Genomic DNA, 15,622 nt, shown 5'->3' on the forward strand with positions numbered 1-15,622 from the left:
AGTGTAGAATGTACCGAATTTTCTCTTTGTTGACCTCCATTGTTCACATCCTGTAACTCACAACTGAATGGAACAAACAAAGAACTGCAACAGAATGTTTTTTTAGTGTGAAATGTCACCTTTACAACGAGCCTAAACTTGAAAATGTATGATCGATATTACGCGAGATATTGATCACTAAAGCCAGCTATCGAGAAAATAATGGATTACTTTTTCTTTGGCCTAATATTTCAACCTTGCCACGCAACTCGACATAGACTACATTGAGCTTCGTGTTCCATTTCTGTGATGCGAAAAATGTAATGAATATTTGGATTAGTGACTGTGGTCACGCGTATTATAGAGCTTACCACTCCAAAATACATTCAAGGCGTGTTATTTGGCATATAAATTTCAACTAAGTACTACTAATAAAAATGACGCAAGTAATACCTACGTTGAGAAGGCAAAAATTCCTCCAATTAGAACGTTAGTGCCATCCAAGAAGCACGCTTTTAGAACAAAAATTATAAAAGAAATTTAGCTCTACTATATCAAATTTGGCTCAATGTTTAGATTGTTAGAACATTCTAACACGCTTACAATATATTAGTTATTTTTTATTTAGCCGCCAAAATATTTACTAGCTAGTTTCAAACAAAACTAGTTTTAAATGAAATTATAACACATTTTGATTTAACTTAATATTATGTGTATGCGCCTTTTCGATATGCTGATACAGATTCATTCTGGTTCATCAGTGATTGTTCATTCGTAGTCGTTCATCGCTCGCGAAGGGATTGTTCGTATCAAAACAACCTGCTGACTGTATCAACAAATATTAGTGCAATTACTTCTTTAAGATATTGTTAGCTTAGATTATACCTTTCCTTGCTGACTAATGGATAAAACAAGTGATATACGAAATCAGGAATCATGTGATACATTTTCAAAACCAGTTTTATCGTCTTAGGTTTTATCACACGCATGCCATGAATGCATTACTATTTTTGCGAACTGATAAGAGCATCAATATATATCGATGAGTATTCAACCCACTAATGTGATGGCTTGTTTCACACGCCTCCCCAATGAGGTAATTTCCTAAGTCAATTCGGTGCCAGATTCATGAACATATTTTTTTTATTTCAGATACTTGAGAATATATTCAAATATCTTGATTTGAAAAACCACGTAACTTTATCACTGGTATGCAGCAGATGGAATAACATATTGATGTCGGAAAGATATCTCAAAAAGCATGTTGTTCTTCACATAGAGGGTGGCCGAGTTATGGACGCTAAACTGATTTTCCGAAGAAAGTATGATGCTTTATCTCTCAAGCTAGACAATCAAAACGCCAACAAGATGATGAAGAATCTCAAACTAGTTGATAATATGTGCCCGTATCCATTGTACCTGCGAATTGAAAATTTGAGCACAGATAAACGTTTCGGATGGATGTTCGAGGAAATCTTCTTCAGTCACGAAAACTTAGAAGAATTGCACATTGTGGGAACATGTAAAACAGAGAAAGGCAAACTTTGTGTTTCTTTCGGCAATTTGAAGAAACTTAAGATAGAGGCTTTTTATGCTGACTGTTTCAGACTTTATGCACCAAAACTCAATGAGTTCCATCTGCTAATCTGCTCACAAAATGATTTGGATTTATTAGCTCAGTTCTGCGAACAGCTTCGCAAATTAACAGCGGTATTCAGTACTAGAGACTTGTACTATTTCTACAACATGGACTTCCCAAAATTAACAGAGCTCACAATCGAGAGAGTCCTCAAGGGGATGACTAGAAGCGAACAAGATATTAGCATTGCTTTCTTCGAGAAACTGAGCCATTTGACGAAATTACATCTAACCGTAAAGTTTATCGATAGCTACGTGATGCAGATGATCAGTTGTAGTATTCCCAATTTGAAAGAGCTGAAACTGGAAGTCAGCGAGGGCACCATTGAGCTGTCCAATATAAGTAAATTGAAGAGCCTGGAAAAGTTGATGGTCGCAGCAGAAAAAATAAACCTTTTGGATGCTTATTTTCCAAAACTAGTGCGTTTAGAGCTTGGCACCGTGAAATATGGTTTTGGTACGTATGTGAACTGGTTTGAACGCCTTATGCTGCTTGACAACATGGGTACTCTGGCACTTAACAACGTTAAGTTTTATCCCGAAGTGCTTCGGCTCACTCCATCGTACAGTCTCGAGAGGCTGTATATTACAAATTACAAAAGAGTAAGTGGAAATTAGGTGAGTTTTTAGAGGGACGACATAATTGTACTTACCTATTTCACAGCTAGAAGAGAATCATCTCCTGATACTTATGAAACGATTTCCAGCAATTAGGTGGCTTAAAATATCACACTGTGCAGGATTCACCAAACACGAAGTTGAGAAGCTGAAATATCTAAATCCTCACATAAGCGTAGCTTTCGATGATGTATCAATAGGACGACTGTGATATCACAATAATGATGTATTTATTTAACGTAACGTATTTAACGTAAGCTTCCGTCTAGATCTATTAAGTATCACTGTTTGTTCTCGTTTTTGCATTGTTATAAGTTGATGCCTCTTATTGAGACCATCGCCAAATACTGATAGATTTCAGATAACACAGTTTCAATCACACGCTCTTTGGTAAGCAGTTAACGCTAGGAATACTTGCTCCAGAGATGTTTGCCCCAAAGCATAGTCTTCGATATCGAATAGTTCCATGGCCTTCTCCATTAATCCGAACATCGTTGACCATTTTAGGGATGTTTTGGTTAAATGGTATGTCAAATAATCTTGATACTGCTCCCTGTGAATAATAGTAATATCTATATGAATAAAAATGGATTGCCAAATGTGTTGGTAAGCGCAAAACCAGAAAAACGAATCGTCCGATTTGAGCCGTCTTCGCTTTGTTGTATTCGTCTCTATCCATATATCAATGTTACGGAGGTAAAATTTGTAAAACTCGAAAGGAAAATGGGAAACATCGTAAAATTGAACTCCCATATGATTTATAACTACGAAGGTCGTTCAAAAAATAAGTTTCAGTGCCTCAGAAATCGCGGAAAAATAAAGTTAGGACAAAAAACAAGGTGATTTTCGTAATCTACGTTTTATTTTCTATTTTTCTACATAATCGTCGTTACATTCAAAGCATTTTTCATTGCGTGGCACGAGTTTTTCCATTCCGAGCACGAAGTGCGTAGCGTCCAACTTTTTGAAGTACGATGTAACTGTGTCACAACTTTCTTCAGTGTTATCGAATCGGTGACCGCCGAACGCCTGTTACGCCTTATTTTTTGAACGAGCCTCGTACATCGTGATGAGCGTTGTTAGCAGTGGCGTAGCGTGATCTGCTGACACCCGGGGCAGGTTACTAGAGTGTCACCCGTCTATAATACTTAGTTTTCGTTTTCGAATGAAAAATCAAATAGTTACAAAATAAGAAAATATGTTTATTTGTGGATGTCGAAATGTGACTCAAATAAGATAGGATTAAAATATCTATGGAAGCTGAGACCGACACTTCTTTTGACGATTTTGACGTTTTTGCAATTCCCAATAAAAATGACTAATGCACTCCAGGTCCTCTTCCACCGTTGGACCGGGCCCGGAAAGTCTTTCACTTGGTTTACTCATCTTATGAGAAATTCTCCTTTCAGTAGTAAATTTTTCATCGATGTATTTTAATAAGACCTTCTTAATGACCATTTCGTCTAGACTGTTCCTTTCAACAGCAAGAAAAATTAGCCCAAAGCCCAAAGAGTTGTCCACGAACCCTATGGATACGGATTTTTTGTTTTGATTTCTAAACAAATCCTGAACTCCTTCATTTGATCCTGACATGGTTGGAGCGATCGATAGCCTGCGAACGGGACTTCATGAAAACTAACCCTGGCCTTCCAGTTATTGAATAATGCCGTTACAGTCTGCAGTTTTTCCCACCCAAAACGAAAAAAATTACGAGTGGGTTATATCTTTGATATACCCGCTAGATTAACGCAAAGCTACCATTGGCTTAGTAATCATTTGTTTAACGTTGCATCTAAATTTGTGACACAGTTACATCGTACTTCAAAAAGTTGGACGCTACGCACTTCGTGCTCGGAATAGAAAAACTCGTGCCACGCTATGAAAAATGCCTTGAACGTAACGGCGATTATGTAGAAAAATTGAAAATAAAACGTAGATTACGAAAATCATTTTGTTTTTTGTCCTAACTTAATTTTTCCGCGATTTCTGAGGCACTGAAACTTATATTTTGAACGACCCTCGTAGTTATAAATCATATGGGAGTTCAATTTTCCGATGGATACTTTCCTTCGAACGTCACCCTCTCGTTTACGAGACTTTGAATTCACATCCCAGTACAGATATAAAAGATGCAGTAAGACGACATAATGAACATAAAAACCATGAAAGATTTTATAGCATGAATCATATTTTATTACAATATAATATACTCGTCAAGGTCATGGTCCTTTGCGGACCGCCGGTATGGGTCACTTCTTCGCGTACGCCATTACCATACCTTGTTTTATAGCCATGATCGTGTCTATTACGGCGAATTTATTAGGGACATGGTTCGTGTTCTTGTGTCGAGTGAACTGTGTCCTGAGCGAATTTATGTGAACTGTGTCCTGGGCGAATTTATTAGGGACATGGTTCGTGTTCTTGAGTCGAGTGAACTGTGTCCTGAGTCTTTCCTGAACGCGGGGAACAAGGTACGCGCGATCAACACATTCGCGGTTCCAATGCTGACCGTCAGTTTGGAATAGTCAAGTGGAGCAAAACTGACCTTTCAAAGAGACCAGAATGCACCATCCTCAATCGGCACTGGAGAGCCGCACTGTGTGTTGCCCTGGTACGACAACTGCACCAAACAAAACGCGCTATACCGGACTGTCTACGTCGCTGACAGAGGTTACAGCGCTCTGCACTTGGCGCAAGCGCAGTACCAACTCAACTGCAATCTCCAGACAGTGGAGGAGAAGATTGCAGCTTGGAAGCAGAAAGTAGTGCATGGTGCCACCCTCCATCGACTGGTCCGGCCACAAGTCGACAAGGCCCCATCTAATCTGTGGCTAACGCGTGGTGAATTCTCTTCAGTAGTAGAAGCCGACATGATAGCCATCAAGGACAGGATAAAGCCGACAAGAAACTGCAGGCGGTACGTCTGGCATCAAGACGTTGATGACATTTGCCGGATGTGCCATCCACCAGGAGAAAATAAAGAGCATATTATAGGAGGCTCTCCCGTTTTGGCCAACGCAGCATACACCGAGCGCCACAACAACGTGGCCCGTATTGTTCATCTACAACTGGCGCTCCAATGTGGTCTACTGGAAAACAACGTACCCAACTACCGGTGCCTGCCGGTGCCGTCCAGATATTATGGTGTATGACAAGAGCGACCGACACCTTACCATCATCGATCTCGCTATTCCACTGAACAAAAATCTGGGGGAGGCCTACGGTCGCAAAAAAGTACCGACCATTGGCCGTGGAGCTCAAGGAACTGTGCTAAGTGAGGTCCCAAGAATTGTTCCAGTCTTTCTCTCTGGAACTGGAATTGTCCCGAAGACACTTCTGGAAGCACTAAAGGTGTTCAATATGGAGAAGGAAATGGCCGGCATCCAAAAACCATGCACATTTCGAATGAGACAATCTGTTCAGTTAAAGGATATTATCGATTAAAAAAAAATGGTTGCATTTAGAAAATGCTTTTGTCAATTTATGAGGACAATCAAGCGTATATATCACAAGAAACTTGTTACTGTAAATTTTGTAAGAAATGAAAGTTGCATGGAACTATGTCAGTTATGGATTCAACTGTGATTATTCGAAAACGTTTTTTCCAAAATTGCTCAAATGTTTTCTAACATTTTTTTTTGTTTGCATGTTGATCATACGTATTGTATTTTGTAGAATGCGTAGCAACGGAAAAGTCGATTTTGTTCATCTTGTCGCTTACGTCACCTATACAAATATGGTAGTATAGAGTAATTCCATGCCAAATCCGCCGGCCGATGACCCTACCCTCTCCGAGTTTTCTTAAACTTGGTACTTATGATGGAAACTATCTGAAATCACAATTTTCATTATCATATGACCAATTCGAATTACGACTGATTTTTCCATAGGACGTATTCAAAATAATTGGCCTTACTTTTAAAAAATCATTACTCATAATTCAGATGTCTGATTAAGGTATGATGCTCGATAAATTTGGAAAATTAACAAAATGGAAATATGAATTTTTGAAAATTTATGAAATTTCAATACTTTGTGAAATCGTAACCATTTAAGAAGAGTAACATACAAAATAGAGTTTACAAGCTGTTCTACGTGAAAAGCTTCTCGAGATTCAACTAATTTTATATGATTAAAATCATGTTCATGAAATCCTTTAAAATGCATATCTACTGCTGCTGGACATTATGACTAAGGTCTCGACATCGTATAGCAGATATAATATTCAAGTGCTTAAATTCCACATTTCAGTGCAATATCATCAAATCTGATTTTTTTATGACTCTTCAAAGCTTGGCATAGTGACATTTTTTGACAATTTTTTGAAAGAAAGTACATTACTTTGAAACGCTCTGCAGTTTCAATGATAGTTTGGATTTTCTTGGCGCCAAATAAAAAGTTGTTTGAAAAACTATACAAAACAAATCTCTTTCATTAGATATTGCAAAATTTGATCACATAAGGTCTGACCCAAAAGACAAATCATGAAAAACTGTGATTTTTTGTAAAAAACCAGCTTAAAAGTTTTGTTGCCGCAGTTTGCCGCGGTTGTGGCTACATTAAAGTGACCAGATGGTCAAAGACCTAACGCGGGACACCAGCCAAAAAAACGTTCTGTGAACAAAAGCTAAAGAAGTACACAAAAATCGAAAAATAGTTGAAAACACTGGTGTCATTTGTCATTTATTCGTTAAATTCTTAACTTGAGATATAATTACATTACAACATATTCCTTTGGAGCTTTCAGATCAAACATATTTTTCTGCTCCGTGTACTTTACGTAGAAGTGAAATATTGTTAGAGACGTTTTTACTAAATTCTTCGCACGTGTCCTGGAAATTAAACCTGACTTGTAATATTGCTTTCAACGTATCGACAGTTAGTTGTGATTTTTCGGTGGTCCAAATCTTGTTTACGCTCGAAAAAACTCGTTCAGTCACAGCATTTGTACCTGGCAAGCACAATGCGAATTCTACAATTTTCTTCAGATTACCGAATGGAATATGATTATTTTCGAAGTGTTTGAAAATTTCTACCCATCTTTCATCGATTTTAATATTATTGTCATTCCAATTTGAAATTTTCTCATCTGTCGCGTATTTCTTCGTGTACGATACTTCATCAAACAACTCTGTCTCTTCTTTGTCAGCAACTACCAGATCTTCTGGCTTATTTAAAACACGGATATATTCAAAGCTCTCTTGAACAGACTGCCAATTGATAGCATTTTTGAGGTTCACCCATTTCAGACAATCAACATGATCAAATTGTGAAACTCGTACTTCAAAATAGTCAATACATTTCTGATAAAAGTTAATTACATTGGACTTGAATGATTTTGATTTTGACCAACCATTTTCCTCAAGAACTTTCAGTTGATTTCGTACATTTAGTGGCAGAAACTGATGACTTAATCATTCACGGAGCTTAAACATGAGATCGTTAATTTCAGATACAACTTCTATGATTGTAACATTGTCACTCTCGATATTCTTCACAGTACTATGAAATACTGCAGCCTGACTATACATAAAATACAACCACATTATAGAACATTCATCTTCAAAAAAGTCGCGAAGAACTCTGGGGCTATTGTCAATAAACAAAAAATAGGATTTCAATGGAGCAAACATTTTTAACACTCGTTCGATTGCTGGCATCAGAGCTAACCACCTCGTCTTACTATAGCCCAGAATTTTCATATATTCTACTTCTGCATCCACACAAAAATCTTTCAGTTTCTCAACTCTAACGGTATATATATAAAAATGACTATAAATCTTGATCATGATGCCCTCTACATCTACGGGAAGTTGATCTGTTGCCGCCTGAATAGTGTTGCTCACGATATGAGCAGCGCATCCTACACCTATTATCGGTTTTTTAAGCCGATCCTTCAGCTTGGCGTAAACGTTGTTTGCACCTTTCCTAAGAAGGCCGCCAAAGTTCGTGTTGTCATTATCTGCACAAATCGCTATTATCTTGGTCTGCATATTATATTTGCACAAAATTTCAAATATTGATGTCGCGATGATATCAGCTGTCTCGCCAGGAAGTGACACAAAATCCAATAACTTGACTTGTATTCCACGCTTGTAATCGAAAAATCGAATGACGGAAGGAAACAGTTTTATGTCTTTATGATTCGAAGCATCGGAAAAAAATGTGAGGAAATTTATGTACTCCATGCTGTTTATTATTTGCTCAACAGAATACGGAGCCAGAACATTCGTTGCAATCGCTTCCGTTTTTGTGCGACCGCAAAAGAACTTTGGCTCAAAGAGAGAGCGAACTAGCTTTGATGTGCAGTCCATCGATCGAAAAGATTGACTGTGCATTACAGTGTGATATGTAAAGACAACCTCGGCGTGAGCAAGCTGCTGTTCTTTCACACCAAAATCAGCTCTACGGTAAAAATCACTAACTTTTGACGAAGTTGCGCCCGCTTCCAGCGCTTGCTTATGCTTCTCTGTCGATATATGACTCTTAATATCGGTTCTGCCTCCAGATCCACAGAATACATTTCCAGTAACTCTTGACTTTTTGAGGAAAGGGAATTCATGTCTCAGCTCGTCAGTAAACGAACACTGACGCTTTTTCGACATGGTTGATGGGAATCTGTAGAACGATTATCTGATTGAAATGATTATAACATGAAGTTTTAAAAATATTACCTTGCAAAAATAACAATTTTTTTCTCTACTATTTCTTTCTAAAACTCACGTAATTTGTCACTCCGAAGTTCGCCAAAATCTAGTTGAGTTTTAAGTAAAAACGTTGCGATTCTACGATTAAACTGAACTATTTATTTTCTCTTCTCAATTCACGCACCATGTTGAAAGTGAAAGACGTAAAAAACGGATAAAACTGTTTGAAAATAGCGTAGCATAAAACTAATATATATCAGTAGCAAGGTAAGGAAGGAAAGACATTGCAGGAGTGTTAGTTACACCTGATCGCTACATTTTGTAACGTATAGAGATGCTACAGGCACAAACTTTGTAACGTATCCTATGTAATGTTGAAATATAATGAAATCGCGGGACATTTTCGATTTTTTTGACAAACGCGGGACGTAATCTAACGCGGGACATTTTGCTAAAACGCGGGACTGTCCCGCGAAACGTGGGACGTCTGGTCACTTTAGGCTACATTCTAAATTTAGGTAAAAGTATAAGCTTTCAATTGAACACTATCCGACGCTGCGCAAAACTGCGCGAACTGTCGTTTTAGTGAGAATAATCGCTTTTCTCACTATTTAAATTTTATCTCCGATCTAATAAAATCAAAATCATAATAATCCATTGATGAAAATTTTCGTATCACAGTAATCTGTAGAGGAAGAAATATAAATTTGGGCTAAACATCACAAAATTAATCATTAAAAAGCTATAAAAAAGTGTGTGATAGGAATAAAAGTAAGGTAGTCTAAAAAAATATTTATGAAATCGAAATCATATCAAACCAATTTATCACTCAGAGCATATCAAAAATAATATCTATTGAAAACATTCAATTCTTTTCGATTGTCGAACAAAATTTGCTATCACACAAACTGATTGAACAATAATCCGTTTGCTGATTGTTTTTACTTCAAACAAATCTATGAAACAATGAAGTATTGAAAATCACAAGACGAAATGAAAATAGCAGCGAATTTGAACTGATTGAGAACTATAGATGACCTACGAATTAGAAACTTATCGTAACTCATGTTGAATTCGAGTTAATTTTGTAAAGGAGTGAGAGTTTTTCCATCTGATTCTATAGTTATGAAACACTGGAATTTTAGTTTTTTTAAATGTTTCGTGCCTGAACACAACAATAAAGTTGAAATGACCTGAAATGAAGATAGTTATTGTATTCTACACTATATACTTCAATTCAACCGACTTCTTGCATATCTCTGGAAACTCAGGAAGAATGAGTGGTTCTATAGTTGTGAAACGCAGTGTAAAATCGCACGTAGATTACTTTTCATGTTACTTTTCCCAAATGCGTAATATTTCAGAAAATGTTGAAATTTCTTAAATATTCGTAAATCCATATTTCCATTTTGGTGTGTTTAACACGGCTCCACTGTACGTTAAACTTTGTTGAGTTGGAAATTTTTTTCGATAAAAATATACAGATAAAAATATACAGAAAAAATGGGTTATATACAGTAATCGTTCGCTAACTGGTCCTGGTTTAACTGGTCTGCTATTTAACTGGGCGAACGTTAACTGGTCCTTGGACCAGTTAAAAAGCACAATTTCGTAAACAATCGACGCCATATTCAAATGGAAGATTTGCTGTGAGGGGCATTCGAATGTAATTTTAAATGTTATGAAAGTTGACATTATTTTCGCACGACAAAAACATTGATTAAACTACAGAAAAACAATTTTCTCAAATCATATGTCATACCTGTTGTCGCACTCAATGCGAAACTTCCATTGGAATCCTTTTATTTATCCAATTACAGGAACTAAGCGAATCAAACAATTCATTGAAGTTTCCCTCGATTTTATTTGACGTTTAACATGCCGGACCAGTTAAAACGCGAATGTCGATAAGTGGTCTTCTCTTTTCGCCCAGTTAGTGAATTTTTACTGTATATGATAAAATATATAAAAATGGGTTATATATATGATAACCGCAAGATTGACATGGGACTACCGTTGATGTAGTAATCATTCGTTTGTTGATAAAATTATTGATTGAATGAAACATATTTGCTGTGTAAGTGAATAATTTGAACAGACGCCATGTAATGTATGATGGGTTTTGATGGCTAGGAAACATGTGACGGTGGGAACAAAAGTTCCTCCAACTTGCATGTCTGTGTTGAGGAAATCGTAAATCGAGCCAACAAAACAAAAACAAGTAACACAAACAAACCCAAACATTTGTGTCTTGAAGCGAAATAATATATACACACACCTGTAAACATTATGTACTCTTCGTTTTTCATGAGAGCCGTCGACAATGGCCCAGCTCGATTTTTCCCTACATAATGTGGCGAATATTCGCCCCCGTCCACAGCTTGAGGGTAAACGAGAATGACATAAAACGAGCAAAATAAGTGATGTTCGTTGCTTTGGATATAGAAAGCGACTGAAAATTTTCCTCAGAGGAAATGCAACTTTTATACGTTAACGATACCGTTCAATTTTCATCAATTTGAACCATTTATAGACTATGGGATTGTAATGTGCATCATGATATACCGTAAAGTTCATTTCATTTAGATAGCGACGAAAAGGCCCGAATGACTTTCGATTTATGTTGACAGAGAAACCGCTGGAAGAAACAAAACTCATATCCAATTGAATGTGGAGGTCGATGGCTCCACAGTTCCCTGATGATTCTCTGTTGAATATGACTATGCCGAGCCTTCCTGATAGAGAAAATTGTGATTTTGGGTAGCATCCATCGTATGTACCAAGATTCAATAAAATCGAAGAGGATCGCATGTCAAATTTGCTATATTTTGACTGATTTGGAGGGGAATTGCTTCATAATTTCTATCTATATAATATAAAATGGACCACCAAATTTGTTGCTAAGCGCGAAACCCGAGAGAGGAATCGTCTGATTTGAGCCATCTTTATTTTGTTGTATTCGTCTCTGACCATAATTCAATATGATGTCGATCATCAGGCCGGATGATGTTCGCCAGGCCAGCTAGTTTAAAAATAAAAATCAAGTGCATTACGTTACCTTAAACAAGCTCCCTCGAAGTTGCCTTCTACGTATTGTTTCACCATATCCATCTGGTCCTGTGAGGTACTAACATCACTTTTTTTCAGCTTGATCGTCAGATGAAAACCCTTGGTAAACTTATTCTTGAGATGCTGCGACGATCCAAGGCACTTGAATTCACCATTTACCATGATCGCTAGACGCGTACAAAGGGCCTCACATTCTTCCATGCTGTGTGAGGTCATGACTATCAATTTCCCCGCCATTCGAATGCGACAAATCGTGTCCCAGAAGTGACGTCTTGCTGCGGGATCCATTCCGGTTGTAGGCTCATCCAGAAAGATCAGGATCGGCTTCCCTATCAACGCCAGAGCTGTACTTAACTTTCGTTTATTACCTCCACTGTAGGCCTCAACCCTTTTGTCTATATGCTGCAGGAAGTTTAGATCATTCGCCAGTATCAAGGAGACTAGTTTTATCGAAGAGTTGGGTACACCCCTCAGAAGGCCAAACATTGTCAACGTCTCACGGCCCGTCAAATCCTCAAACAATGCGTCAAACTGGGGACAATATCCGATAAGGCGACTTACTTCGTCCATTTTTGTTCTCATATCAATTCCACGGACCCAGGCATTTCCACTTGAAAAGGTTTCATCTCCGGTTAACATTTTAAAAGTCGACGTTTTACCAGCACCATTGACTCCGAGAAGGCCGAAACATTCATAATCTTCAACCGCCAGTGACATTTGGTTTACTGCTAGAAATGAACCGTAGTATTTCGAGACATCCTTAACGACTAAAGTATGATTATCGAGCTCAGTGTCACTGAATGAATGCACCCGTTGTTTTTCGTCCAATACATCAGAATCATTTTCGAGCACTATGGTTTGTTTTGATCCACTTGTTGATGCAATCGGTACACAGTTCCATGGCTTTCGAAAGTTTATCTTGCAGTTGATGACAACCAATTCCTTGCACAATAAAGCCGCGAATGATACAAAACCTACTGCTAGCATGTATACCAGATTGCGACTGATTCCATTGGATCGGAATGAGAAAATTTCAGTATCTGAAAATAGTGTTGCAAACATATACTGCTTATTATGAATATTGAAATACTTACCGCAACATCTCTTATCAAAACTACACAACAAGTTCTCGGTACAGAATGGCATCGCCTCACATTGCGCATCACAAATCTGTTTTATGGTCAATGCCAAGTTGATATTGTTCAAACTGTGACTCAGTGCAAAATGGGGGAATATCATATAGAACCACTCCATAGTTTCTGCAACGTCCTTCAAATTAAACTCGCTATATTTAAGCAAAAATATTCCCGTGAAAATAACCGTTCCCGTGAATATGTTAAATATCAACATCTTTATAAAACCAGTTGAGGGCACATCGAAGAAGTACGAACAGAGGTAAGTGAACGGGATAACCGCACATCCAAAGCAGAGCATAACAACGACAACTCGCAGCAACTCAGTTGGAGAGGACCACCCATCCTCCTGGAAAGCTGCTAAGGTAAGGATATAAAGTAGCACTGCCATTAAAAATACCAAATAATCCCAGATAAATGAGACAGTCCAAAATGTGATCGCATTCACGCCACTAACAAATTGCAGCAGCTTCGCTCCGGATGCTCTTTCTTTGATGTAAAACATTATATACATGGCCCCAACGAAGGCCATCGCAAATCCGGTGTTGAACGCCAGCTGGAATCCCATGTTGCTGCCAGCTTGTAACCTTAAAAATCTCACACGCGAACTGTAAGGCAGAGGTTTATTGATTATCTGCACGTGGCAGGTACTGCAAAAGGTTTGCAGCATAGCATTGTAGATCAGGTTCAACGACAGTGGTGCTGTGTGGTACGCTTTATTATTAAACCAAGCCGTGAAGCTTTGCTCCATTTCGTTCAGCGTTGCGCCAACCATATATATGTTGTCCACTGTTTTGATATTCTCGAAGGACTAGAAATGAAGGATTGTTAATAAAGTTATTGTAGCTGTCTGGTCTATTCTGACTGTTCCGTACTGTGTCCGGACCGGGACCGAGCCGTTTTTTATTGTTTTGTTTATTTTTGTGTATGTGACATTTATGCAAAATGTGTGAATTGAAAATTGAGATGATTAGACTGCAAACTTTGTTATTCCGCTCCGTGATTGAGCTGAATAAGCGAAATAGTACAAAAAACACGCTGAATAGCGCTTGGGAATAGGTTTGCACACAGGAAAACTTACCGAAGAAAAACCCGCAATAAAAATCATTTTATTTGCTTTTCATATTAGGGATAATTCATCATAAAAAGTGATCACTTGACTTCACATTCAGATCGAAGATTTTTTATTTCGTTGTTTTATATCCAGATGCTCGAGTTTAGCGATTGATTCCATTCATCTGTATCATCTGGAGAAATGCTTAATGCCAAGAATGTGATAGACGCAGTCAGACGCCGGACGGTCAACAGTGAGAGTCATGAAACCTTAGTGTCCCACGAGCGTGTCATGCCCCTATATTACCTAACAGCGTCACATGTGAGTGGTTCCCTAAACAGCATCTCAACTTCAAATGCGCAGTGTTCAGGAACATGTCTGTAACTCAGCGGCACACCAAAATCAAGGAGGAGGAGGCGTGTTTCAATTATTTCCGTAAAAGCCATCAAGTCAGTACTAAGTTCTCATACATAATATCTTGCCCCATCCCGAATGGAATCAGCAGTTAGGCCAGGAACGATCAATCAGCCACGCCAACCAATGGAGATATCGATTCTAATTCCACGACAATCTGTTCCAAAAGTTGATGAATCTATCATTGCTTCTTGCTCCAGCTCCGTGAGATCAACAACGAAGCATTTCCTGCCGCTAACGGCCGTCATCAAGGTGTATGATAAGGAGATCATCACATGCTTGTCGAGTGCTGCTGGAGAGATTACCAAGTACAAGGCACGATTGGTGGCGGGGTAGTGCTATAGGTAGGGATACCATCTGGTCAGAGTAGAAAATCAGGACACCTGTCACAGCTACGACCAAATCATTATCATTGTTTTGAGATATAGATAAACATAAACACGTTGTATGTGATTTGCACTTCAAGAGACCTAAATACTTAAATCTATTTACTCAACGTATCTCTCGGACGATCCATGCGGTAAAAATACTCCGAAGGCGATGGCTTCTGTTCTGTACGAGAATAGGAGATTTTGGGCCGTTTCCTAGTCATCAAACATCATGCGCAATAGTGCCGGAGATAATCCATGGATTTGAATTTTTTTATGATATATGGAACGCAATAGTTCCTTCTGAAGCCCAAATTATCTGAGCGATGTGTTTTTTACACCATATAATTCAGCATGGTTTTGGAAGTGGATTCCAATTGAATATTCTTGCAATGTTTTGATGTTTGGATATGCTTTTCCAAATCAGATTTACCTGTAATGGTTCATTAAGGATTCAAAACTTCTGTTTCAACGAAATGAAAAAAAAACTATACCGCTATTTACCATCAACACATATAAATCGCATATGCAACACATAGATGGTCTTATAATCATTAGGTCTTCCAGTGAGACAAAGATACTTTTGGTGCAATTTGTCGGTAAAATGATACTTCCGTTTAAACATTTTAAAATTTTAGCCACCAATAGAAAGTTACAGTTGTACCCCAATATGTTTCCGATAGACGTAATCCTACGTTAAAA

The 15,622-nt window shown here is 38.0% G+C and overlaps 3 protein-coding genes across 6 annotated transcripts in view; 1 reads left to right on the forward strand and 2 right to left on the reverse strand.

The window, feature by feature from the left end:
* LOC129767366 (reactive oxygen species modulator 1) overlaps nucleotides 1–15,622 on the reverse strand; it is a 327,366-nt gene that overhangs the window by 122,628 nt on the left and 189,116 nt on the right. The window lies entirely within an intron of this gene.
* The window catches only part of LOC129767360 (uncharacterized), a 29,888-nt gene continuing 15,027 nt past the window's right edge, over nucleotides 762–15,622 (forward strand). Inside the window, exons 1-4 of one of the 3 annotated variants that reach the window (XM_055768142.1) lie at nucleotides 762–893; nucleotides 953–1,075; nucleotides 1,132–2,220; nucleotides 2,282–2,482. In XM_055768142.1, the coding sequence (XP_055624117.1) occupies nucleotides 1,022–1,075; nucleotides 1,132–2,220; nucleotides 2,282–2,446 (1,308 nt within the window). In that variant the 5' untranslated portion in view covers nucleotides 762–893; nucleotides 953–1,021 and the 3' untranslated portion in view covers nucleotides 2,447–2,482. Of the gene's footprint in view, nucleotides 1,076–1,131; nucleotides 2,236–2,281; nucleotides 2,483–15,622 lie in introns of those variants that run through there. The other 2 variants (XM_055768144.1, XM_055768143.1) reach the window with 2 other exon arrangements.
* LOC129767353 (phospholipid-transporting ATPase ABCA3-like) overlaps nucleotides 2,471–15,622 on the reverse strand; it is a 47,932-nt gene continuing 34,780 nt past the window's right edge. For both annotated transcript variants that reach the window (XM_055768124.1, XM_055768125.1), the window contains exons 9-11: nucleotides 13,046–13,895; nucleotides 11,941–12,991; nucleotides 2,471–2,788 (exon numbers count right to left, since the gene is read on the reverse strand). In XM_055768124.1, coding sequence (XP_055624099.1) covers nucleotides 2,608–2,788; nucleotides 11,941–12,991; nucleotides 13,046–13,895 — 2,082 coding nt within the window. In that variant the 3' untranslated portion in view covers nucleotides 2,471–2,607. The remainder of the gene's footprint in view (nucleotides 2,789–11,940; nucleotides 12,992–13,045; nucleotides 13,896–15,622) is intronic.

Source organism: Toxorhynchites rutilus, chromosome 2 (genome assembly GCF_029784135.1).
Source record: "Toxorhynchites rutilus septentrionalis strain SRP chromosome 2, ASM2978413v1, whole genome shotgun sequence".
Lineage (NCBI taxonomy): Eukaryota > Metazoa > Arthropoda > Insecta > Diptera > Culicidae > Toxorhynchites > Toxorhynchites rutilus.